This window comes from Rhinolophus ferrumequinum, chromosome 5, assembly GCF_004115265.2.
Source record: "Rhinolophus ferrumequinum isolate MPI-CBG mRhiFer1 chromosome 5, mRhiFer1_v1.p, whole genome shotgun sequence".
NCBI classification, from domain to species: domain Eukaryota; kingdom Metazoa; phylum Chordata; class Mammalia; order Chiroptera; family Rhinolophidae; genus Rhinolophus; species Rhinolophus ferrumequinum.
In genome coordinates, this window is record NC_046288.1 from 47,281,083 (window position 1) to 47,307,028 (window position 25,946).

General features: G+C 34.5%; 1 protein-coding gene across 10 annotated transcripts in view; it reads left to right on the forward strand.

Moving 5' to 3' along the window:
- PDLIM5 (PDZ and LIM domain 5) overlaps positions 1-25,946 on the forward strand; it is a 187,540-nt gene that overhangs the window by 105,901 nt on the left and 55,693 nt on the right. The window contains exons 4-10 of one of the 10 annotated variants that reach the window (XM_033105724.1): positions 210-252; positions 5,462-5,478; positions 9,050-9,064; positions 11,408-11,425; positions 11,683-11,855; positions 12,225-12,261; positions 12,841-13,145. In XM_033105724.1, the coding sequence (XP_032961615.1) occupies positions 210-252; positions 5,462-5,478; positions 9,050-9,064; positions 11,408-11,425; positions 11,683-11,855; positions 12,225-12,261; positions 12,841-12,934 (397 nt within the window). In that variant the 3' untranslated portion in view covers positions 12,935-13,145. Of the gene's footprint in view, positions 1-209; positions 253-1,892; positions 2,312-5,461; positions 5,479-9,049; positions 9,065-11,407; positions 11,426-11,682; positions 11,856-12,224; positions 12,262-12,840; positions 13,954-25,946 lie in introns of those variants that run through there. The other 9 variants (XM_033105714.1, XM_033105718.1, XM_033105721.1 and 6 more) reach the window with 9 other exon arrangements.

Below are 25,946 nucleotides of genomic sequence, written 5' to 3' on the forward strand. Positions count from 1 at the left end.
GAGTTACGTGAAGGAATTAGTAGATTGTAAATAGTCAAAACTATGAATTGTGGCACTATAAATTCTGATGATTTAGTATATATTAAGGTTTAGCACGTATAATAAGGTTTAGATACATAATAATTAACATTACATTAATAAGTTTGCAAGTGTGTAAAAATTCATGGTTTTTTTCCTTCTTTTCTCCCTCCCTCCCCCCCCCCCCACAGAGCATCTGCCACATCCAAGCCTGAGCCAGTTCCTGTTCAAAAGGTGTGTTTCTAATTTAGTGTCACTAGGATACCATTTGATAGTCCCTCCTGAATTCCTGTAATTTCCATTTCTATCTCAGGCCATACTGACAATTTATAGTTTCAGTATAATTTTCCTCAGTTCTTTTCCTTTTATGGGAAAATGGAAATCAACACATACAGGATTACCATCTGTAATTATACCTATATTATTCTATTAAATATAGGTATAAGCATTATTCCATTGTCACATATTATCAATAACTTATGCCCAAATTTCTTACCTTCACTTTTAATTTACCTATCTTTATTCACATATACTAAAGAGAATAAATCAGTGGTTACTGAAAATGAATGAATATACAGTAAGTCTTTAATAGCATTTTATTAGTGACATTAATAAGTTTTAAATCACATTTTCAGAGTATTCTTGGATTAGGTTATTGTCTAGTGTCTTTCTTTTCTCGTATATATCCTCAAATTGCCCTAAATCATTATTCATATACATCTGGTTGATGCTTTGGGGAGTTTTTTCCTTAATTTTATTTGTGCCTTTCCATTGAATTACTTATATTGATTTGCTGAGGCATTAAAGTTACTTCCCTCCCCTTCAGGTAGCTTTATTATCTTTATAAGACTAATGTAGATTACCTTTATTTTCTTAAAATTAAATGTAATAGAGCTACCATTGTAAGCTTTTTAAAAATTGTTACTGTTTTTCTTTTGGCATGGTAGGGTGAGTAGGGATTTCTTCTTGAAAGTCATAGAAGCTTAACCTGTTTTGCTTTTTTTCTTAAACTTTACACTTGTTTTGGAATAGGAATTTTAAATTTTTTAAATTAACAAATTCTATTAATTTTAGAAGGAATTGATTTTTCTTACTATTTATCTTTTTCTTTGGCTGATAGTGAAGAAATATCTAAGATAATTTTTTTTCCCCATATAAAACTATTAAATATTTTTTTTGGAAAAGGGAAAGAATTTTACTCCTTTTAATTCCCTAAATTATATCTCAAAACATTCCAGAGAGAGAAACTGGTAGGTTACAGGAATGGAAAATGATTGACTTTTTTTGTTGATTTTTTTTTTAACACAGTTTCTTGATTCAAAATAATTAGAGTGGGCACATTTCCAAATTAGATGAAAATGATCTTACTCCTTTTTTTTTTTACATTGAAGCATTAGAAATGGGTGGCTGTTTCTTCATAAATCAAATAATTATACACTGGAGAGTAATAAAACATATTTGAAGATGGAATTATACTTGAGACTCTGGATATTTTAAAATAAACATTTTGGTTGGCAATGTATTATTTATTATGGGGTATTTAAATTTTTTTCCTTTGGAATATGTCTAAATCGACACTTATGATGGCCTTTAGGCTTTTTGATAGCTTTTGTGCTCTGTCTCCTAAATATTTTGAAACTCCTTTCATTTTTATAAAATATACAGTGTGTGCATCTGTATTATGCATGTTGGGAACAGTTAGCATGCATGTTATGCTGTATCAACTCATTGTTTTTATCTGAAACGATGTAAAGTTTGGGCTGCTAACATGATTGTGTTTGTCTTTTTAAAAACTAGCTGTGTGTTCTTTTCAGTGAATCTATTTTGCATGTATTTGGTGTGTTTTTGTGTATGTTTATTTTTATTTCACGTAGGGAGAACCTAAAGAAGTAGTTAAACCTGTGCCCATTACATCTCCTGCTGTATCCAAAGTCACTTCCACAACCAACATGGCTTACAATAAGGCACCACGGCCCTTTGGTTCTGTGTCATCACCCAAAGTCACATCCATCCCATCACCGTCGTCTGCCTTCACCCCTGCCCACGCGACCACTTCATCACATGCTTCCCCTCCACCCACGGCTGCTGTCACTCTTCCCCCATTCGCTGCATCTGGACTGCATGCTAATGCCCATCTTAGTGCTGACCAGCGTTCACCTGCTCTGAGCGCTGGTAAACCTGCGGTTACTGTCCCACGGCAGCCCACAGTCACCAGCCTGTGTTCCGAGACTGCTCAGGAGCTAGCAGAGGGACAGAGAAGAGGATCCCAGGGTGACAGTAAACAGCAAAATGGGTAGGTGGCCAAGGGTGCTTTCTGCTCTCATCAAAACTCTTTTTTCAGGCAATTTCCAGGAAACACCATAATCTAAAGCCCCCCCGCCCCATCAGCTGTTCTTTGAGGGAAGGGAGATGAAGTTTTCTTTGCTTCATTAATGTGTAGCTTTATATTACATACATACAGTACTTTCTACAAAGCAATTATAGGTTCATCAAAAGCTAATTTTGCGTTTTGACATGTTATGAACCATGTGATGTACTCTGTAACTCTTTTTTTCCAAGTCCTGGCATAACATGGAGCAGCTGGCACTTATAATGCAAGGCAAATCTTGAATCCTTCTTTCTCAATCTTTCCATCCTTCCATTAACGACCAAAAGTTTAAACAGAGTGGTTACAGTTGTTTCAGCTTATGTATTGCATCCTAAGGAGGGAGGAAATAAGGAGTTTGTAAGACGCTTTTCTCTAGGAATTAGTCTTAAAAAGACAGAAGACAAATTTAGTTTTGACTCATCTCTCTGATGCATTAGCTTAGAGGTCAGATAGCTAGCAACATTCTTTTCAGATAAGCTTAAGCTAGAATTTAGTGTTTAAAAACAAACAGTAATGACAGAACAGTAACGTCAAGGGACGCTTGAAAACCTCAGAAGCAAATTAGAGAATGTTTTCATTCCAAAGATTTTCCTAAAGTGAATGGATTTAAAGCAATGGACACTAAATATGTAATTTTAGCAGGAGTTTTTGAAAATCTATTCCTTATAATTTTTCCCTTTTGGGGTACATTTAAAAAAATGGTTGAAGTCTATTTTCAGCAGCCTTCATTTATAGATGGTCATTTTATTTATTTTTTAAATTCATTGATCATACTTCAAGCTAAAGTCATTTTTGTAAACTCATTTTGATCAGATTCATTTTGACAAAAATGTACTTTAAAAGGAAGGGAAAGGGAAATAATCTGCATGTGTGATGGTTTTTAACCAATGCCAGTTCCCAGGGAAATATAATTAAAATAATTGTGTGGATAGGTTCTTTCTGAGATAATCCCTTCCGAATGTTAATTCGTGTAATGAAGGGACTGTACTTTCAGTAGCACTGCTGCCATGGCAACTTTGGGGTTTTGAAAAAGAGGATGGCAGGGTTCCAGGCTGCTGCTGAGAGAAAGAGAGCAGGAGGTCTGGAAGAACAGCTACTGGGCTTCACTTATGGTTTTGTGGTTGTGGGTGACTTCTTAAAGTTTTGATGTATATATTAAGGAAAATTAGTGTCATGTGAGGAAGAGAAATAGTATGTAGTGTTGAGGTGTGTTTGTTTGTTTGTTTTGTATATCTATTTTAAAACAATAGATTTTAGAGTAATCAAAGTAGATATTCTGAAAAGACAGATGCTGCCTGTGAAATGCTACCCCTACAGAAAACTAAAAGCAGAAGTTTACTATGCTTATTACATTTCAGGTTCAATAGAAAAAAGTCCATTGAAGGAAGTGTTTGAGCTAAATTCTTCTTACTACCTACCACTTCTTAAAAATTTATTATGAAAGACTTCTTAATGGAAAATTGGAGAGACAAAACCACATTGAAGTTATGGAAAAGTACTACATTTAAAACAGTTGAAAATATCTAGCCTAAATTTTGTGTTTTATACATACAGCTTTGCTGATTACACTTGAAATGATTTAAAGCTTAATATTTTCAAACCGAAACTGTAGGCAGTGGTGTAGTTACAGGGCCTTTCTGATGGCTTCTTAGTCAGTCGCCATGTGATTACTGAGCACATGCCTGGAGTCCAGCACTGTGCAAGATTCAGGAGAAAAGGGATTATTACATACTTTGCATCATTAACAAGCATGTTACTGCTTTGTATCTGCACACTGGGTGTTTTCAAAACTAGCTTGATTTCAAATGTTGTCCAGATGTTAGGACAATGAAAACTTGATTACTCTGAAAACAAAGTGAGGTGTCTGTGACATTCTAAAATTTGCAGTGCCCTTTCTCTTGCTACATTTAGATTAGAGAAATGATAAATAAATCACACATTTACTTGTCTATGATGTGTCATTTTGAAGAACAGGTGTTTTGTGATATTGATCAATGCATTTCCTGCATCAGGTGCCAAACTGTTTTTTCTGAAATCACTGTCAGACTTTTTACTAATAATGTCATCTTAAACTTCCCATATTTTTATAATGTTACAAAATACCTGCAACAGAACTCTTTTCTGAGAGTTCTGAGAGTTGTTAACTGTCTATTAATGACTTTTTATTTTAAAAATAATATATGCCAGTGACCAAAAATTTAAGAGTTCACAAGAATATCAAGTTAAATGCGTACATGATCTTTTTCCTCAAAGCAAGAAGACTTAGGTTTTAAGTGATTTAAAGTAACTAGATAATTTACCAATTTGATAGACATCCCACCCAAATGTATATAGGATTAATAAACATAAGACAAAAGAACTGCTTATTAATTGTGTATAATTACTGAGAAATAGTTACTCATCCTATCTAAAAGTGTGAAATCTATAATTATGTTGATATTTTCAGAAAATTTCTCAATAATATGTTGTACTGTGTTTCCCCGAAAATAAGACCCAGGAATTAATGTAAGACCTGGTATTATATTATATTATATTATATTATATTATATTATATTATATTATATTATTATTATTATATAAGACCCGGTCTTATATTAAAATAACACCGGGTCTTATATTATTTTTTGCTCCAAAAGACACACTAGAGCTGATGGCCCGGCTAAGTCTTATTTTCAGAGTAAGCATTCCTGCTCCTTGTAAATAATGAACAAGGCACTTCAAGAAATTTTTAAACTTCTACATAGAAAAATTATTGGTCTTGGCTTGTTGCTTTTTTAGCACTCTCCTAACTCTACTTAAAGCAGAGTGGGACTTTATACTCCAAACTAGAAGAGAAGCTATTTTGCCTCAAGTATTTTAAGTGATTTACCTTTTCCCTTTCCATATACCCTTGCATTATAATGTGCCACTGCTTTTAAGAGGTAAGTCTTTTCATGTATCGTCTATTAATTCCAGTTTCTTTGGACTGAAGTTTTTTCTAACAGCTCCTATGTGGTATTTTGAAGAACCTGGCCTTGGAAGATATAAAATATAATGATATGGTAGTAATATTTTTAAATGCTTTTCTCTTTGCAGAAAACACAAGTGAAAAAGTTAGTATCCACATTACTGGAGAGGAAATATGGTGATTTATATATGAGTAAACAGCATGAATGCCCGATTATTGCAAAATTAAATTAAATTTTGCAACACAGCCATATTTTAGAATAACCACATTTTGTATTTTCAATAAGTTTGGTTTGCATTGCTATGTGGTGGTGAATTGCTTTATGGTAATAAATGTTAGTATTTAACTTTTGTTATGAAATACATGTGGGGTTTGCTGTGTAATGCTTTAAAAGGTAATGCTTGGGGGAATGTAATGTGATTCAGTTTATACTGCTAGAAGATCAAGATGTGAACATATACCACTAGTGATTGGCATATATAAAACTGAGTTGATTTCCAAATTCATGTAAAAAATACAAGTGTTTCCCAGGTAAGGTCTCTGAGAACCTTTTTGATTTTTCAATGTTGCTGAAGGTTTAGACCTCTTTGTACAGTTGTGTGTCACTGGATGATTGATAGTCTATATACCTTTGAAATTAGTTAAGAGAGATAATTACCAACTTATGAAATATCACAGGAGGTTGGAATAGACATTGGAAATCATTGTGGTGTAACTCTAAAACCTCAGTTTTGTATTTGTTGGTATTGACAGTAAATTGGCTGGTGATGACTAGCTTTGCAAATAGATAAAAATCACATAAGATAAGAATTTAAAATAATTTTGTGTTAATTAACTTGTGATTATTGTGAGCTTGTGCTGAAATTTCTTTATCAATACACTATAGAGTAGAATTGGAAATGCAGAATATCTATCTTAGACACACTCGAGAGAGTTAACTGTTGAATTATTATAGCATCTTTATTCAGTGTGGCTGATGTGGTCTCACTAATGGAATAGTTTTATGTTATATACACATTAGGAATATTGCACACCGAAGTACTAGTGAAAATCCGAGACTCTGACTTATCTATTTAAAGTTAAATTCTTACATACAAAGCTTTGACTACTTACTGGATTCCAATGTAACAAGCGGTTGACTTGTAAATGGGGAAAATATGGGACTTAGAAAAATGAATTTGAACATTTCAGTGATGTTCAAAAATGAATTTGAACATTCACATATACATATATATATATATATTTAAATTAAGATTCAGATTAATTTGTTAGGTATTACTGTGCATTGTATTAGGTGTTTCTAAATACATTGTGCAATTTAATTCTCATTTAAACTGAACGCTGAAAGGTTACTTAGTTAATTCAAGTCACAAAGTTTGTCAGTGATAGAGCTAAGATTGGTGCCTAGGTTTTTTTAAAGTCAAATTTTGATGTGCGTTCCTCTGGATTACTTCTTTGTGACCTGGGCCTACTTCTGTTATTTCAAATTCATGTTTGTTTTTAATAATTATAGACGAGGATAAACTGAGTGAATGGAGGCTATTTGAATACATAATGTGCATAAACTACTGTTAGGTTTGATAGTACTTTTTTTTGAGTAGTTTAGGGATCTGTCCTAAGGACAAACACATGTTTGTATAGTTCTCAGAGGGCCTTCAAATAAATATGGTAGACATATACCCTTACAAGAAGTCCGAAAGACAAAGAAATTGTAATCCATTTCACTGTTGAGGGAAAAGAAGCTTCTTTCTGTAGATTGCAACTTGCCCAGGATAGAGGGGAAGTGGGCAGCATATCCTGGGTAACAAGCCAGGTCGTCTGTCGCATTGGCACACATGCCATTGTGGGGTATATAATGGGCTCACTTGGGCACATTTTCTAAAATGCATGAAAATATTTGGCATATTCAAATTGTCATCTTTACATCGAAACCCATCAACCCTCCATTTGCTGCACCTCACCACACCATAGAATACCCTCCCTAACTTCATGTTGACATAAAACATTTTCCTGAAAGTTTATAATGTTTAAATATATATCTAAAATTCTATTACGTTCAGGGGAGGTTATTTTGCAAAACTATTTCCCTACTGCTTAAAGAGCAAGGCTGAAGAGGGAATGCTTTATGTTGTGGCTAGAGAGGAATGAAGACTGGCAAACTATTGAGATCAACTCACTCACTCCTTCACCCATCCCCATTCAGTGAAACTCAGCCCCCTGTTGCGTGTAAGAAACTGACTTTGACAATTGGAACTATAGCTACACTGCACAGTGGTATTATTAAAACTGCCCAAGGCAGTGTTTCTCACTATGTTTATAATGAATTATTAGTTACTCATTAAATTTACTGCCAAAGGATTGATTCAACAGTGTGTTGACACACTAGAGTTTATACTTTAGTCTTCTCTGTCCTTAATGGAATACAAATATGCAGTTGACCCTTGAACAACCACAGGTCTACTTACATGCAGAATTTTTTTCAATAAGTATGCCATCGACTCTCTGTCCCTGAGTTTCGCATCCGTGGATTCAGCCAACCGCAGATCGAAAACAGTATTTCCAATCCGTGGTTGGGAATCCACAGATGCAGAGGGGTGACTGTATGTGTTGTCGTCCTCCATTTTATATGAGGAACTTGAGCATCCGTGGAGTTTGATGCCCGAGCGGGTCCTGGGACCAATCCCCGGCCAGTACCCAGGAACAGCACAGTTTGGGGAGGAGTCAAAAGTTATAACTCAGATTTTCGACTGCACAGGGTCAGCACCCTTAACCCCCACATTATTCAACGGTCAATTGTATTTTTTAAAATGATTCCCTACTTAATAGGCTATGTGAGTGAGTTATGTTTTGAGGTTTTCCCTCTTCAGATGTTGTTAACCAAGTTTCTTTACTATATCATATCAGGCATGCCTTTCAGGGTAATAATTAGATTGCTGGTAATACAGAACTATGGAGTTCATGCAAATGAGTTCCAAACTTCCTGAGATTTGCTTGTGGATGAGGATGATGGTAATGATGGACAGGGGAGAGTATGAAAACTGAATGAGAGCCCATTATTTATGACCCTCTGTGCTTCCTATATTTTCATCATAACCACTACATTTTAAAAAATGAGAAAATTTTCAAACAGTGTATCATTCCTTTATGATATATGATTCAGGATACTTTTAGTGAAAAGATTACTATATACCACTTACATTATCTGAGAGTCTTAGTCTGCTCTGATTTTAAAGGTGATTCTAAAACAATCTGCTTCTACATCTTATATCTAATTATCCTCTGCCTTTTGTTAGGAAAATGATATGAATTTAGATTCATGCTAAAATGAATTTTATAAAAACCTAGAAAACTTTTAAAAATAGTGTATCTTTCTTGGTATTAGTAACTTGAGACTTGAACTAGCATGAACATATAAAATATTTTTCAGTGTTTTTGGAAACAAACAAAAACGTAGATGAAATTGGTGTCCAAATAATAATCATGTAACAGAATTTTGACTAACACTTGTTCATTTTATTTGTCTGTGTTTACATGATTATTTTGAAGCATGATGTTTGTGTAACATCTTCATGTAAATTCATTGTTTTGAATTTCCTTATTTCATTTCTTTTTCTTTTTTTGGCCTCATCTTTGTCTGTTTTCATCATCCTGGGAACATCAATGTCTTCTCTACTTTATCACATCTTTTTTTTGTGTGTGTATTATTCTTTCTTCAGTAACCCTGGCACCACGTAAGTACCTAATCAGTGGTTACTTGTATAATTTTCATCATTGTCTCTCTGTAACTTTCCATCTTTTTTCAACTTAACACCACCAGCAAATTTTGTTAGTATCTTCTTATTGCAAGAATTTTCAAATATGTTAAGGAGCCCAGAAAAGATATTTTTCATGCTAGAGAACTTCATATGAATCAGTGGGTATGTTTAAAACACACACACTTCTGCAGTGGAAAAACTTAATAAGCTAAACCTTAGGGAGATAGTTAAGTATTACAGACAATGTATACCGCAGTTAGATGCAGTTTGGGCCTCCCTTGTTTAGTTTTTTTTTTTTTAATGTGTATAAACTTGCTAATTTTGAATGTATTTTGCAATAAATTATTTGTTCTCTATGGTTAAGTTTGTATTCTATCCCAAATACATTTTTAAAAATAAAATCATTTCTTTAATCATAGCCATCAGAGTCTAGAGTTTCAGAGCTAGAAAACACTAAGTAAATGTTTAGAAACTTCCTATCGCTTAACGTAAGACCTTTGTTGTGGTGAATGTCACAGAGAGTCCAAGGTGTACTATACTTTTTGCAAGTGTATCGTAGCTCAGAAATCTTCTTAAGTGGTATGGTTTTACTATTCTTAGTGTCTTAATTAGACAATATTGTTTTGTGTTTTTATAGACCAGATCTTTTTTATACATTATAAAATAGTCTTATACCTGAAATTGGCATCATTGTGAGAGTAAACTACACTCATTCATTGTAGAGAAGTTTAAAACTGTAAGGTTAGTAGCTAACATAAATTTTTTTCAAGTAATTAACATAAGTTAAAGTACTGTCTGTTTAGGAATTTATACCTGCCAAAGACAGTGTATTTGTAAAGTAACCTATGCCTATTTTCTAATTTTTAAAACTTTTGTCTCTTTTAAAAGGATTAGGTTTTGTTCAATATTCATAAAAGATCTTTTAGATATTTCACTTCTGGAATATTAAAATTTTACCATAAATTATAATAACAGGTATTACTGATTTTGTGTGGCAAAATGAGAACATGCATGGCAAATAATTTTTCTAGTAATCATACAAAAAATTATAAAATCATTACTATGTATTAGGTACTGTGGAAACACTTGACATAAATTATCTATCTTATCACTTAACCCATTAGGTAGATGAAATCCCCACTTCTCAGATGGGAAAAATCTACACTTGGAGAAATTAAAGGACTTGCACAAAACACACACTGACTGGAGGATGTAGTGCCTGAGTTATTATCTGTCTCTAAAGCCAGTGTTAATGTTAATTCTGTCATGTTCTTCACTGGACAAAAACTCTGCTAGCCTAGGGAGACAGTTTTAAAAGTAACTATTAAAATGGCAGTAGTCGTGTGGAATTCTGGTAGCCATGTGATTTTCCAGCCGTGAGTTCTACCTCTCAGGTGTTGCCGCCCATATCTGATACTCTTAGGGCATTTCTTTGCTTGGATCCTGGGCCAGTCTTCTGCCAGTCGAGACTCAGGTCCCTTTTTCACTTGTGAAATGAAATTCACAGCCTCCAAAAGTTTGCCTTTATCCTATTTTGGGGGCAGGGAGGAGAGATGGAAGGCGTATTTATTATGTTTACTAAATATTAGGTTAAAGTGTTAAAGTCATGTACATTGTGAATTGCCCGATGTTTATGATTTATTAAGAGAAAAAATGGATGTTCTTAGCAAACTCAAAGTTCTTAAACTTTGTAGTTTACAAATCCCTTTCACATATATTATTTCATGTAATGCTCAGGACAGTGTGACTTTATATGTGATATTCTTGTCTTATAAATGAAAAAACTGAGGCTTAGTGAGATAGACTTGTCCAAAATCACACATCTGAAAAATCAGAGAGCCAAGATTTACATCTTGGTCTTTTGATTAATATTTCATTGGTTTTTGATATATCATAGCTCTTCCTCACTCTGCTGATCCTGCTCACAGTTTTATTCAGGCTGAAGAATATCTGTACACATGAATAAGAAAACTAGAAAATAACAGTTCTCCCCCTTTTCAAAACTGTTTATAATTCCTGGCTGGTTCAGCCTGTACTAAACCATTCTTGGTTTGTGGGTCTAGTGAAGATATGATCATTTAATTTTGTGACAGCCAATACATTTTAGCAGCATTTTGATATTTAATAGTGGTTGTGAATGTAGTCTGTGTTTTGTTAGGCATTAGATAAATAATACAAGTACGTGATTTCAAATTGTTTTATTCTAACTTTTGTGAAATTTTAAATATCTCATTATTTTCCTTCTTTTCTTAATCTTTTCTTTTCCTTTTCTTCATGTTGGAAATCTCTCTTCTGCTGCCTTCTTCTGTCACTTAAAAGGAAAATCCCACCTAAACGGTAACCTTTCTGTTGAATAGATACTTATTATTTTATATTAGCATATGCATACTTTTTAAATAATTTTTAAAGAACTTAGTCTACTCTATTTTACAAGGGTGCTCTTTTTTAAAAAAAATAATTGAGGCTGTGTATGCCTCAAAAAGGATACAAGAGGAACACTGAGGATTAAATGTATACATTAAAAATTTGGCAGAGGGTATTTATCCCAAATATAATTAAAATTTTTTAAATTCTCTTTTCCTTCCTAACCTTAGCCCACCGAGAAAACACATTGTGGAGCGTAATACAGAGTTTTACCACATACCCACTCATAGTGATGCCAGCAAGAAGAGACTGATTGAGGACACTGAAGACTGGCACCCGAGGACTGGCACGACTCAGTCTCGCTCTTTCCGCATCCTGGCCCAGATCACTGGGACCGAACATCGTGAGTGAATACCCGGGCAATCTCATAGGTCAATTGCTTTCCACAGAGAGTAGCGTTTAGATGCATAGACAGTTACTGGAAAACAGTCATTTTTCTGAGACAGTTTGCTTTTTAATTATGCCATGCATAATACGTATGGGTACTGTAAATAAGAAAGCAGCCCAAGAGAGTTCCATGGAAAAGTGTGGAAGCAGTAGTAGTAGTAGTAATAGTGATCGTAGTGGACCACGGCCACTGACAAGATGATTTGGAATTTTTTTTAGTGGCTTTGTACAACTTTAGCATTTGGTATTGATTGGTACATGTAATTGCTTATGTGACTTTAAAGTTGAAAAAGGGAAACTAATACTAGATGTGCTTATATTTCAGTGAACGAATCGGAACCTGATAATACAAAGAAGGCAAAGTAAGTTGTCCATTTTTTTTTTTTATTATTTGTAAATTGAATGCTTTCCTTTCATGAATGGTCTCAGTTGGTTTTTCACATTCTCAGGTGTAATGGTATGGCATTTTGTCTTTGCAACTAGAAGCTAAGCATTTAACTTTGGTGCCTTTTGTGGGACTTAAATGTACAACTTACAGATTTTAAAATTACTACCTATTGCCTGGATTTTATGATTAAGGCTTATTTTCTTTCAGATTGAAATAAGTGGGCAGAGGGTATATTTGGGGATGCTTTGCTAACATTACAGACCTCTGTGGATGAGGTCATGAGATGTCTTGCAGTCATTTTATTTTGAGTATAAAACTTGATGTTTCCAGAAGGGCTCTGTAGATTAATTTCAGTATTTCTAAAAGTGCTCTACCCTTAAAATCGTTTGCTATTAAATAAAACAGCTATGTGAAATTAAGCTTTTTAAAAGGCATGTTTTCTGCATGATGTACGAAGTGTAGAAGCTTTTTCTTTCTCTTTCTTATGACTCTTCTATCACTTTTCTTTTTTTCTTTTTTCTTTCTTTTTTCTTTCTCTTTTTTATTTCCACAGGGAAAAGATACCCCTTCACGTCTTTAGTCCCAAATACACAAAATTACGTGACTGGCACCATGAAGTTTCAGCACGTGCTCTTAACGTACAGTGATTTATGAGCCTTGCCCCCCCTCAAGCAGCCAGCACGTATCTTGTCATTCACTTGTTCTTTTTTTTCCAACTTCATAGCAAAATCTGTATTAAATTTGCCTTATGAAAAAATAGAACCTTTTCTATACTTTCCTAACCATTTCCTGCTGTTGTGAAAATGAGGAGGATGGACGTGTTCTGTGCTAGTGGGTAGCTCACAAATGTTAAACCAAGAAAGCAATGTTAAGGGACTAGATCTAGTCAGTGAATTTACATCTGTTTCCATTGTTACTAAGGTAGTAACCCTAGAAAAGGAATTCTTTTTGTAAGTTGAATTGGGTTGGTCGTTTGAAGCAGAGGTAGATGTGCAAATAATGTTCTTGTCTAATTTGGAAAATACATCCTTTATGTGAATATATGTCAAGGGTATTTTTAAGTTCATTATTATGTCATTTTAAATTATTCTAAGTGGGTTGTAAATTATTCTAAGTAAGCAAATATGAAGAGGCAAGATAAAACAAGAAGACTTTATTAGGATAGAGTTTATTACAGATTTGGGTATCTTTTAAAGCAGGTACTATTCAGGATGGTTATATGAAGAGGAGGAAGCCCAGATTTGGCTCCTAAAAAAGGAAAGAAGAGAATTCTGTCCCTATTTGCAATGGGGAAATACAGTGTTCTTTTGGTTTGGTTAATTTAAAAAACTCCTACTTTCTACTAAAGGAAATATTCCTAAGCATTAAGTAACAAGATATAGAAAACACAGCATTGTTTGTTCTAAATCAGAGGAAATGAACATAAATGGCAATATGAATGATTCTTTATGCAATATCACAGAAATATTTTACTTAGTGGTATAAACTATTGTGTGTTCCTGCTGTTCCTAGGAAGCTCTGTTTTGGGCAATCCATGCAGGCTAAATATCTGACCAGAAATGCTTTCTGTCTTGTAATATAATGTATTATATATTAGATCTAAATGCAATAATGAATGCATTTTGAAGTTTGGAAAAGTATTGTAATAAAGTTGCCTTTAACTTTGCTTTGTACTTGTTTTCTATTTCCTTGAAACGAGTAACGATGCCATCCAAGCCTTCTTATAGTATTAGTTGGGTGAAATAAATAATTATCCTAACATTTCACTTGGAAATCATTTTTAATTTTGTAAGGTTGCTAAAACTTGAGTGTAGACTATGACAGAGGCCCAGATTCAGTTTTATTCCTGAATTACTACGTTATTTAACATAACATCTTATGTTAGTAATATATAAAACAAGCTAGACTATGGCACAACATAGAATTCGTTTTTTTTGTGAAAATGCTTACCAAAAGATGTGGCCTGCATTCAGGGTTCTATTTTAATTTTTTTTTTTTAAGTTTTCTTCACTTTAATGTTAACATAGATTAGGACAAGTGCCAGACAATGTAATTAATTCCAGTTAGGGATTGATTACTGTTTAAAATTTGGCATGCCAAATGCATTTAAAAAATAATTCTAGTATTTATTTATACCTATTTCGGTTACACTTCATAAGATCATAAGGTGTCTTTCTTTCATAGCATCAGTTCTTCAGATACTGCTTGTAATTTTATGATCCTGACATCAATCCCACTTATTACTGTGTCTTTGGCCTCTTTAAGAAAATCTGCTTTCTTAGACCATGCTTTTCTGTACCTCATAATTCCTCACTGACCTCAAAAGGTGAGTTTTGAAAAACAATAGAATCAGATTCTCATGAAAATAAATGGTGTGGGTAGAGTAAACATGGTATTTTCCACCAAGACCCAAATTTCTAGAATAACTACAGAGTCGAGAGAAAGAACTAATAGAAAGGGAGTTTTAGGTAAATGAAGTTTTTCCTAACAGAGACAAGAAAATGTGTAGAGAACTTTATAACTTGAAATAGGTGCAGATGAAAATAAGAATTTAATACCTTGCTGATTTCAAAGTTAAGTATTTAATGTTGCATTGAAAGCATAGACTTAGATAAATGGAATGACCCATATTTGACTATACGGGTAAATGTTTAGCCAGGATCACAAAGGGCATTCCATTTGACCCTGTCAGAGGTTGAATTCCTGCGCTCAGTTAATCTCCCGGGGCATCTTATATTCCTAGTTTAAAAGCTAGCCAAAAATTATAAAAGCTTCTTGCAAAAATATTATTGTAAGTCTAGTGACCTAATTTATAGCATGTTTTTGTTTGTCTCTCTTACACAGACTTTCTTTATCATAAGCTTGTTTTTAATGTAAAATTTGGAAGTTACTCTTAAAAATTTTCAACATTTTTTTTCTTAAAATGTTTTACCAGTCAGAAGATGGAATGTCTCCCACACAGTCAGTTTTGTTACCTCCAACAATATACTATTTATGGAAATGGCAACGTATTAATTTTGTAAATCATTATGTCCTTTAGGAGGACGCAGATAGAAATGCCTTAGTCTGTTTAATAAAGATGTTAATAATTATGATAGAGAATAGCAGTCCCTTCTTTTATTCAAATTTATTCAGAAATATAGAATGAATTGATTTCCTCCAGATATATAATTTTGCAGTTGTTATGTTTCTGATGTGTATTTAAATTCATATAAATTATAAAGACTCATTCACCACCTGCATGCATTCTTTCACATGAATAATTATTGAATACATAAATGCCAGTGCTGGTAAGCGCTAGGGATTCAGTAGTGAATGATAGATACATATGTATACAAGATGATCTGAGATAATCGTATTACCACGATAAGAAAATAAGTTAACATAAAGGATATTTGGCTTAGTCAGGGAGGTGATACTTAGATTGTGTAGACCTCTGAGATCACCTTAGAGTGCTGTCACCTGAGAGAGGAAAGGGGATCAGTCATGTTATATATTGGGGTCAGTGTTCAAGTCAGAAAAAGTGTGGAAACCCTGAGGTGGAAAAAGGAGCATAGCAAGCCCAGAACAGAAAAGACAGTATGAGAGGAAGCATGATATAAAAACAAGTATTTATGCCCATAGGCAAAGAACTTGTATCCCCATTACTATCCATGGCATTTTAAATGGGAAGTTGTCTTATTGTAGCTAACCACTTTCAAATGAAATTAGAAAATGAAGAACCAAGCGGGTCAATCAATTTGCTAAATAAAGTGCATACACTCACCTAGTTAGCATCAGCCCTGAGCAGTTAGCAGTTTAATGTTTTTCCCATTGCGACCCATTGAAGACCTAGAAAAAAAAGGCATGTAATGCAGTATGTCGGTAACATACATCTAGGGAGCAGAATGTCCTGGAAAGCATACATAAAGCCATTCAGAAACAAAACTTTCATGGATAGAAATTTAACATATAATGCTCCATTCATAATTTAGTGATGAAATTGACACTTTAGTTCTCTTTACAAACCTGTCTAGAATTGTTTGGACTCATTCGTTTTATCCCGTTAAAGAACATTCCTTTAAACCAAGTAAGTATTCCTTGCTTGTTCTTTCCAAAACAGACATCAGCATTTTATTTTCTTCTTATTTTTTGTGTGTGGTTAGAGTAGTAAGAAACAGAATGATAAATTCTGGGTTTTAGACTCAGATTTGTAACCAACTACTTTCTGCTTCTTTCAAGTATGAAGGTTCCATTTCTTTAAAGTATGAATTTAAATCAGTGGTGAACATTGTGATCCTGCCCAGATACTCCTTCTGTCGAGGACTTGATGCTACTGCTGCAGACGGTGTAAGGGGGGAAGGTAGCCTTCAGTGGTCAGTGCCTTCACACAGCACCCCAGCTGCAGACACCCTCTCTTGCAAGACCACAGCCTTCGTTTTGCTGTTCCAAAGCAGTGAACTGATTGGAGGGAGGAGGAGGTGAAAAGCCCGATCATTTCATCCCAGGTAGGGCCAAATTGGAAGGGCCATTCTCAGTCCAGCACTTCTTGTCTTCTCCCTTCCACAGCAGGTGTTGATCCTAGAGGCACTTCTTAATAAGCACCCTCCATGCCAAACTCTGCCTTGGAGTCTGCTTTGTGGAGAACCATAATCTTTTAGATCCTTATTTAGGCCTCAGTTGCACAGGTTCAGTGTGGTTCTTGTCTTCGTCTTCTCATCATTCACTCTGTCTTTGTCACCTGTCCCTTCTCCTTAAATCTTCAACCCAGATCACAGACACCATCTAGGGAAATCATGAAAGTGAAAGATCAGGTAAGTCAGCCTGACACATGTATGGAAGTCAAAAGGAAGGGATGTTTATTTGTTGATTGCATCAGAATCATCCTGGGAGTAATGACTAGGTAAAGGTATTTAGAAATCAAATATGGTCAGGGCTATATGAATGAGTCAATGACATGAAAAGCTTTAAAATAGAAAATTCGGATGAACTCTGAGTAAATGTAATAAACACTTAGAACTGGTAAGCAGCACTTAATAAAATACTATGATTTTGTATGTTACAGTTTTCCATATTCAGCATTTTGGAATCAAGTGTATTTGTCATTTAATCAGTCACTTAATAAATTTTATTTGAGCACCTGTGCTGTTTTCTTCACATCCTTAAAAGTTTACCTCTTGGTCTCTCCTGGGGGAAATGCTGCTGCTGCCTTCGGAAATGTACAGGGTGATAATACAGATATTGCAAGGCCAGGAGGGCGCTGCTGGGGGACTAAGGATGGTAAACGTAATGCTCTGAATAATTCCACAGATGGAAGCATCATCCCGCCCCAAATGCCAGTGGTGTGCCACTGCGAATGACGCTGAGTGCAAATGCTCCCAAGTAAAGTTTTCTTATTTCTTTCTCAAACTCCAACCATACAGTCTCACCCACAGTGCACCCCACAGCAGAAATAACCTTCTTACTTCTGAAGTAACAGAGTATATTATTCTTAACCCTCTTTGGCACCTCCTTTTCTAATATGTATTATGGAGATTTGTCTACATGTCCTAAATCTCCAACTAGGGTATGAGCTCTTGGAAGACAAGAATCTTAGTATAATAATACAAATTTGAAGGAAAAGGCAAAGTAATAGGCGTGGTACTTCTTCCTGGATGCAACTATGGCTATGAAAGTAAAGATGTGCATTCAGTATATGAATCCATAGATAAATGGACATTTATTAGAAATGTATATATAAATATAACAAAAATATTAATATACAAATGTATAAAAATGCAAATTCACTTTGAAAGTGGGTGTTAGGTTTGTAAGATTCATCCCTGGTGAACTACTTCTTAAATTAGATATACACTGCATCAGTCAGCTGAGGCTACCATAACAAGACACTATAGACTTGGTGGCTTAAACAACAGAAATTTATTTTCTCACAGTTCTAGAAGCTGGAAGTCCAAGATTAAGATACTAGCAGGTTTGGTTTCTAGTGAGGCCTCTCTCTCTGGCTTGTAGACGGCTACCTTCTCACTTGTCCTCACATGGCCTTTCTTCTGTGCACATGAGAAGAGAAAGAGCTCTGGTGTCTCTTCCTTTTCTTATAAGGACACCAGTCTTATTGAATTAGGAGCCTACTGTTATGACCTCATTTAACCTTAATTACCTCCTTAAAGGCCGTCTCTCAAAATACTGTCACACTGGGGGTGAGGGCTTCAACATATGTATGTATGAATGGGAAGCGGGTGGGTGGGGGGTGAGGAGAAGGGATGGGCAAACGATTCAGTCCAGCTGCCTTTCTGTACTAATACTCAATTTGAAAGATAAACATCTAAGAAAAAGTGATTCTTAAGTAGAATCACGGACTTGGACCTACTTGGAAGTATTATCGTTACCTCTGTCGTGGTATCTTTTTTTTCTACTTTGGATGACAGGTATTTGTCTCCATGTGCTATATTCCTAGCTAGAGTATAAGCTGTTTGAACACAAATGTGTTAGTATCCTACCATATCCGACACTAAGTAGCACTAACAACTGGTAACTAATTGTATATAATTACATATTTGTCCAATTTCCTAATTGTTGAATTTTAGGGAAATTGTTTCCAGCATGGTATACATAACTTTTAATTGAATATAAATTCAGTATAACGTCAAATTTTCATAAAAATACCAAGACATTAATATCTATACTGGAAGTAATGTGGACCAGTACTGAAGTTGATTAAAAGGACAATTGTTGTGCTTTGGGCAATCTAATTGGCAAAATTTGACACTTTGCCCTAGATATTATGTTTGTTAAGTAGTCATGGAAGACTTTAAAAATAATTAAATGAAAATTTGTTTTTTAATTCATCTTCCTTTGTATATTTGGTCTGTTTCAACATGAATATCTCAGTGACTCCTGTGACAAGACAATACCTGACTAATTTTGGAAACAGTTATATGAGAAGCATAGTACTCTGATTGGAAAAACCAATAGAAATAATTTTATCAGTACTAAGGAAATATTTGAAGTTAAGAGTCTAATCTACAACGTTGATTAAGAGAAGCAACAACCTTATTATTAGTAATCTACTACTAATGGGAAGCTAGTAATGATGTGTAGCTTACTGACACACAGAATTATGGGAGGCCATAGAAAATTTCATTAAAAGATAATTATTTTAAAAACGTATATACTTAACAATACATCATTGTGCCAGGCACCACACAATTTAAGTTAAATGGCGATTTTCTTGATCTCACTATTTTCAGAGCTTTTACTACATAAAATATTGATTTAATAAACAATTGAAATTTTTTCATGTGAATTTTTTATATAAGTAAGTATAAAGTAGGATCTTGGTTTAGCAAAAAGATGTATAAAATTATCATGATGAAAACATATTTTTTGTCACTCTTTTGTCTCTCTTGCTCAAGGAATGGCAGGTTTTGATTTTTCACATATTATGATTGAGAATTAATAATATATGATACGGATCTCAAATACTCATTAAGAGAAGAGTGACTGCCTCTCCCTTTAGTAGGAAAACAGTTAAAACTCCAGTCACCAGTTACATTATACAAAACTGAAGTGTAGTTATGGGGAAAAATATCCTCTTATACACTGTCCCAAAGCACTAAATAATGTCTACATGATTTCTAATTGAAGTCATCAGGACCGATCTTAAGTTACTTCTTGAACAGAAACTTAATCACCTTTGTACATTCATTGAAAACTTAGAAAGCAGAAACTACAACCATATTTTTAAACGTATGCTTCTTACAGAAAGTTTTTAAAAACACTTGAGTTTGTTCACAGATACTCATACAACCCACATAAAATAGATGAATAAAGACACACAGCTGACCTGTGCTGGATCTTCATTATTGCTGTCTCACAAATATGCTGGACTCTGGTTGCATATCTTATTAAGACACATGGCATTTGAGTAAATTACCCAAAACTACTATCCTTCAAAGGTATGCAAAGAAATCAGGAATCATTTCCTAGTCTCATATTCTTACATATTTTTAATAGGTGTAAGAATTAACAACTGGATTTGCCCCCAAAACACAGAACACCAAGGCTTCTGCAGCATAGTCTAATTTTTAAAAATAATAACAGCCAGAGACCCTCTTATCTGATACCCTCATACACATTCTTGAAAAGTATGTTCACCAACTGGATAAAAAAAAACACCGCAAGTCCAAAAAATGGGTATATAACCAAGCCATAATTTTGTCTCTTGCCAAATGTAAAATAATTTGTAATTTACCTCCTTTCATTTTCTACTGGTGAATTATACCATCCTGTGCAAATGCTGGTTTAGTGACTATAATGTAAAAGCCGCCATCTGTCGAACATAAGTAAGTACTACACTTCATACTAGTGAGACTAGGATGTACTGAAAAATTATTGAAGCAGGAAACCTAGTTCCTATCTACTGTATGCATTTTCACACAGAAATTGTTTAATTCTCTGTGTAATTATGTAAGTGCTTGTGTACCTTTATCAAATTAAACTGGGAAGACGACCACTTATAAAGATATTTTTCATAAAAATCTTTTTTGTAATATGCAAAAATTGACTTTCATAGTCCAGAATATGCACTAAGTTCCTTAGAAGTTTTATCAGACTAGTAACACTTCTCTTATAATGCTGTTTGGATAAATTCTTTCCACTTCACCGTGAGAGAGGTAAATTACACAACACATTTTATTGAATTAAACCAGAAAATAAAAGGAATTTCTTGACTGAAATTGAATATTGAAGACACCTTCTGCAGTTTCCTTTTTTTTTTAACTTCAAAAGAAATCACAACTTAAAAAATTTAATTAGGAGCATTGATAATAGGCAATCTTCACCATGATATGATGGAAGCTTAATTTTCTACATTTTGCCACTGTTCAATTTCAGTCGCATTGAAGGTCTCAGAAGCCCATGTTTTTCTACTTTTATGTTATGAGGTGTGTCTATGATGGTGGTATGATTTTATAAAATAATTAAAATAATATATGACATCATATAGTATAAAACTTATGACAGGTATGGATATTTAGACATCTTAATTTTCCTTTTCTTAGTCAAATTAAAGAACTATTGTCAAATCACATTAATCTTAAAAGCTTTCTGTCCAAGTCTCCACACTTGTGTTTCTGTTTTTATGTCTGTTATCAGGTCTGTATTGAGTGCTGCTTCTGTGTCCAACAGTGTTGTAGGTGTTCATCTCCCAGGTGCACCTAATTACTTCTCAAGAGTTTGTATTCATTTCTTTGAACAGAATACTGTGTTAAAGCTAGGATGGCACCTCTGCAATTTCTGAGTTGGTGGTACACATTTATATGGTCTTTTCACATGCTTTATGCTTTATCCTGATAATCTAGCAGTTCCTAAGAAGAAAAAAATGTTTGAGAAAATTTCTGAAAGATTTTAATGGCTTCAGTAGTTGTATATCACTGGTTAGAAAAGGGTGAATTTCAGGTTTTAATAAAAAGAAGCAACCGTTTTAAACTTGGTAGACTCAGATTTATCCTTTATTTATAACACTGGAATCAAATGTCTGTTGTTAAAATCAGCAAATCTCTTAGCAGTGGTTTTCACAGAGATATTGAAGCAGTACCACAGGCATGTTAGAAAATGTACATCCACACATGCAAGACATTTAAATGTGAAAAGTAAAACAACCAGACATTAACTCAAGAAATAAAAAAGTGATAGTGTCAAGAGTTATTATGAAATGAATAAATGCTCATTGTTGAAAGATACAAAAAAAAGCAAACAAAAATCACCCGAACCCAGAGGTAAATACTAAAGTTTTGGTTTATTTACGTTGTGGAGGGAATTGAAGGCCCAGGTAGTAAGTGCTCTTTTTCTCAGTGATCTATAGTCCAAGTATTTAGAGAACTTACCAATGAGATTTGCTAAGTAACATTGTGTGCACTTAGAAAAAAAATCCTGGATGTTGGGAATGAAAACAGAAGACTGGGAACAGATAGATATAGTACTGATTTTCACAAAAGGAGAAGGTTAACTTCTAAATTATAAACTAGTTTGAACTTTTGAGGCCTCCTGGAAAAAAGTCTAGAAGGCATTCTTAAAATCATGGCTAGGAGCACTCTAAGAAAAGGAGGGCAGAATTGCCAAGACCCAGAATTAAGTTCTCCAAAAACAAATCACACCTAGCTTAACACATTTTGGATAGACTGGAGGAAATGTTAATGTTAACAAGTCATCAAAGAAAGACTCTTATGATCCCACTGAATTTTGAAATGAAATGAAGCTAATGACTGTCAAGTTTTTAGATTCATAACAGGTTGAAAGAGCGTAACCAAAGGATATTGTTTATAAAGTATCAATCAGTGACTTGGATCAGGACCTACGTCTACAGCTCGCTGCCTGCATGTGTGGGGCTCATGAAGTAGGGAGAAATGGCATGTATGTTCCCTAACTAGATCACCCTTCAGAAGTGTATTGAAAGTCTAAGAAAATAGACCAAATATATTAGGTCGGTGCAAAAGTAATTGTGGTTTTTGCAATTAAATATAATAGCAAAACCCACAATTACTTTTGCACTGACTTAATAGTTTAAAAAAAGAAAGAAAGAAACATTTAATACGGTTATGTGCAGTTTGGATCAAATCATTTTACTCTTATTGGACATGATGGTGGTGGTAGGGATACGGTTAGGAAAAACAAAAATATAGAAAAATTAGGGATTTTAGAAGATCCCCAATGAGTTAGTCATGTCATATGGCTCCCAAAAACATAAGGCAAGCAGTGGTTCTATTCTGCTCTAGTAAAGTCTCACCTGACATATATTATGTTTAATCCTTGGCATTAATCTCCAATTACAGAGATAATCCCAAGAAAAATCAACTGAAAAATCATAAGACAATTAAGTTGTCTGTGGGTCACAGGCAGTTATATGAGTAATTGATGTTAGCTGATAATATGGGCTAGTTCCTTGACCTAAATCCACAGCTATGCCTTCTTCCCCAAACATTCTCCCTTAGTCTCAGGCCTCATAGATTAGTGGTCTTTGCTTATGTTTATTATAGAGTGTATATCATAAATCTAGTACATAATTGTGTTGTAGTTTGTATTTAGGGATTCAGATTCTTATCCAAAATTACATAGGAAGCCAAATACAGGATTTTAATCGTGGAGTAACAGCTGATGTCTGTTTTTTAAAGATCACTCTGAATACTATGGAAAATTGATTGTAAGGGAGAAATAATGAAAGAAGGAGAGTAGTTATGTGTATTCCCTTAGTTCAGGCAAGAGAGGTTAGTGGCTTGGGCCATGGAGGTATGGGTTTGTATTTTAGAGGAATAACTAGCAGGAGTGCGGAAATATTGGAAGGGTGGGATAGATAATGGAACATTGCTGAGTTGGTGAATTTGGTAAGAATTCAGTTGGTAAGAGTCCATGAAATTGGTAAGTCAATTCAGTATAGTAAAAAGCTAATACAATCAAGAGGTAGAGGAGTGAGTGAGTTAGAAATCAAAAAAGTTTCTTAAAATCCAGATTTTAGATGTAGCATACTTGTTGATAAAAAAGTAAAGGTTATGAACTCTGGAGTACATGGCTGAGGTATTCTAGGCCTAATACTTAACCTTAGGAATTATCTTTGAAGTAAGTGAGGAAGTCAAAGAATTTGGCAGTTAGGTTATTCAGTGATTCAACATAACATTGAAGTCATCAGATAGATTGTTGGAATGGGGTGGAGGAAGGCAGTGAGCCAGGGGCTAAAGCAAATAGTGAGTGAGATAGAAGCAAGACAGTGCATGGGTAGGTAGTGAGTGGGATAGTCTGATGACACGAGCCTCAGTGGACTTGGGACTTTGGAGGATCAAAGGTGACAGATGTTAGAAACAATAATGAGGAGGAACTTGCATCATCTTCAGGTTTATAAACATAACGGGGTATGAAAGAAAAGGAACCCCTGTCTGAAGGGACAGTAAGGAAGGAATGGAATGATGGAGGCTTTGTGAAGGCTGAGAAGTGAGAAGGATGGGCAATTGATCAGATTAGGGGATACATAGAACAGTAAAGAAATAAGAATCCAGGAGATGGGATGACCCAAAGGGTTTGCACTTCTCCTTCTGGCAGGTGAACAAGGATGGAAGTATGATGGATGGGGTTGATCCTCATGGTCTGCTACAGGACAGTGTGCACTGGACTCTAAGTCCCATGAGTGCAGGAAATTAAAGTGGGCAATAGAACATGTGAGGATGCCTGGCAACTCAAATGATATTTTGTTGACTGAGTGAGTGAATGCCGCATGTGATTGAATGGAAAGCTCAAGTTATATAATCCAGAATATTTAGCTAGAGAGTGTGTGGTCCCTGGCTTTTGTTCTCTAATGCTGGCAGGACACTCTCACTGGAGCGTGAGATGCTTTGGTGGCTTTGTCAAGACACCTGGCTTCTCCAGGTACTCACCATGGGTGGCTGTTGAACAGTAGGTATTTAGACATACTCATTTTTATTTTCAAATAGGTAACAGATTGACTCAACACTATTTATTAAATAAGGTATCCTTTTATCCTGAATCTGAAAACATACCATTATCATATATAAATTCTTTTTATAACATTAGGATTATGTTAATGCTAAAAAATGGCAGATTTTTCCCCTTAGAAGAAGCTATTCCTAACTACTAGAAAGCACTGAAATCATTGATGGGAATGATCCAGTGAAGAAATTGATGATGTGAAATGAGAGGAGCTAAGGTTAGTGATAAGTACCCTGCAAGTTACTGAGGGAGTCGGGCTTTTATCAGGGTATTGTTCCACGTGATTTTTAAGTTGGTATTATACCTTAAAAATCTCTATGTTATATTGGTATTTTTATAGACATAATATATATGCTCATTCTTTACCTGTTTTATCTTCAGACCCCATATTACATTTTCTGTAAAGAGATCAAGGGATAGTATAGATAACTAAAGAGTTCACATAATACTAAGATGGGACATTTAATATTGGTAAAATCATTAGGAAAAGCAATAGCAGAGAAATATGTACGAGTTAAGGCAGAGTTTGAAAGGTGTGAAGAAAATGGAATATATCAACAAAGAGTAAACTCTTACCCCCAACACAGTAAGTTCCAGCTTCTTAAGAATTCTCCCTTTTTCTTTTCCTCTTTTCCTTCAGTAAAGTGGAAAGCTCTACAAAAAATAATTTATTTGAGTCAGTCCTTTTTATTTGCTCTCTCAAAAAGGAAACCTCATTTTGGGTAGTATTTTCATGTTTGATAATTTACTTCGGAATCTTCTTTTGACTTCTGACGGTAAGTCCTCTCCACTCCCCTGTGTAAAGCAAGGATGGCCCTACTTGCTGATTTTTAAATTCGCTTCAAGATGCCATCCATAATCAATGTAGAATTAGCAGGCTCAATAATGTTTTTAGGGTGCTATAGAAACAAGAGCTATTGACATTAATCAATAAATTTAGCTTGTGATTAAGCATGCCAGAAATTGCCAGCTGAGGTTTGTTTAGTTGATTTAATTTTCCAGCAGGGAGATCATAGTTGCAAGTAAACACACTCACCATATTTTGTAAGGAAGTCAGTGGAAGATGTTCATTTTTCCAGGTGATGAACAGTTTCTGTGGCTAAAATAAATAGCTTTGCTATGCCATTGAACCCCAAAATGCGGAATGCAGCTATGATCCTGGTATATTCCACTCTCTGCTTAGCAATA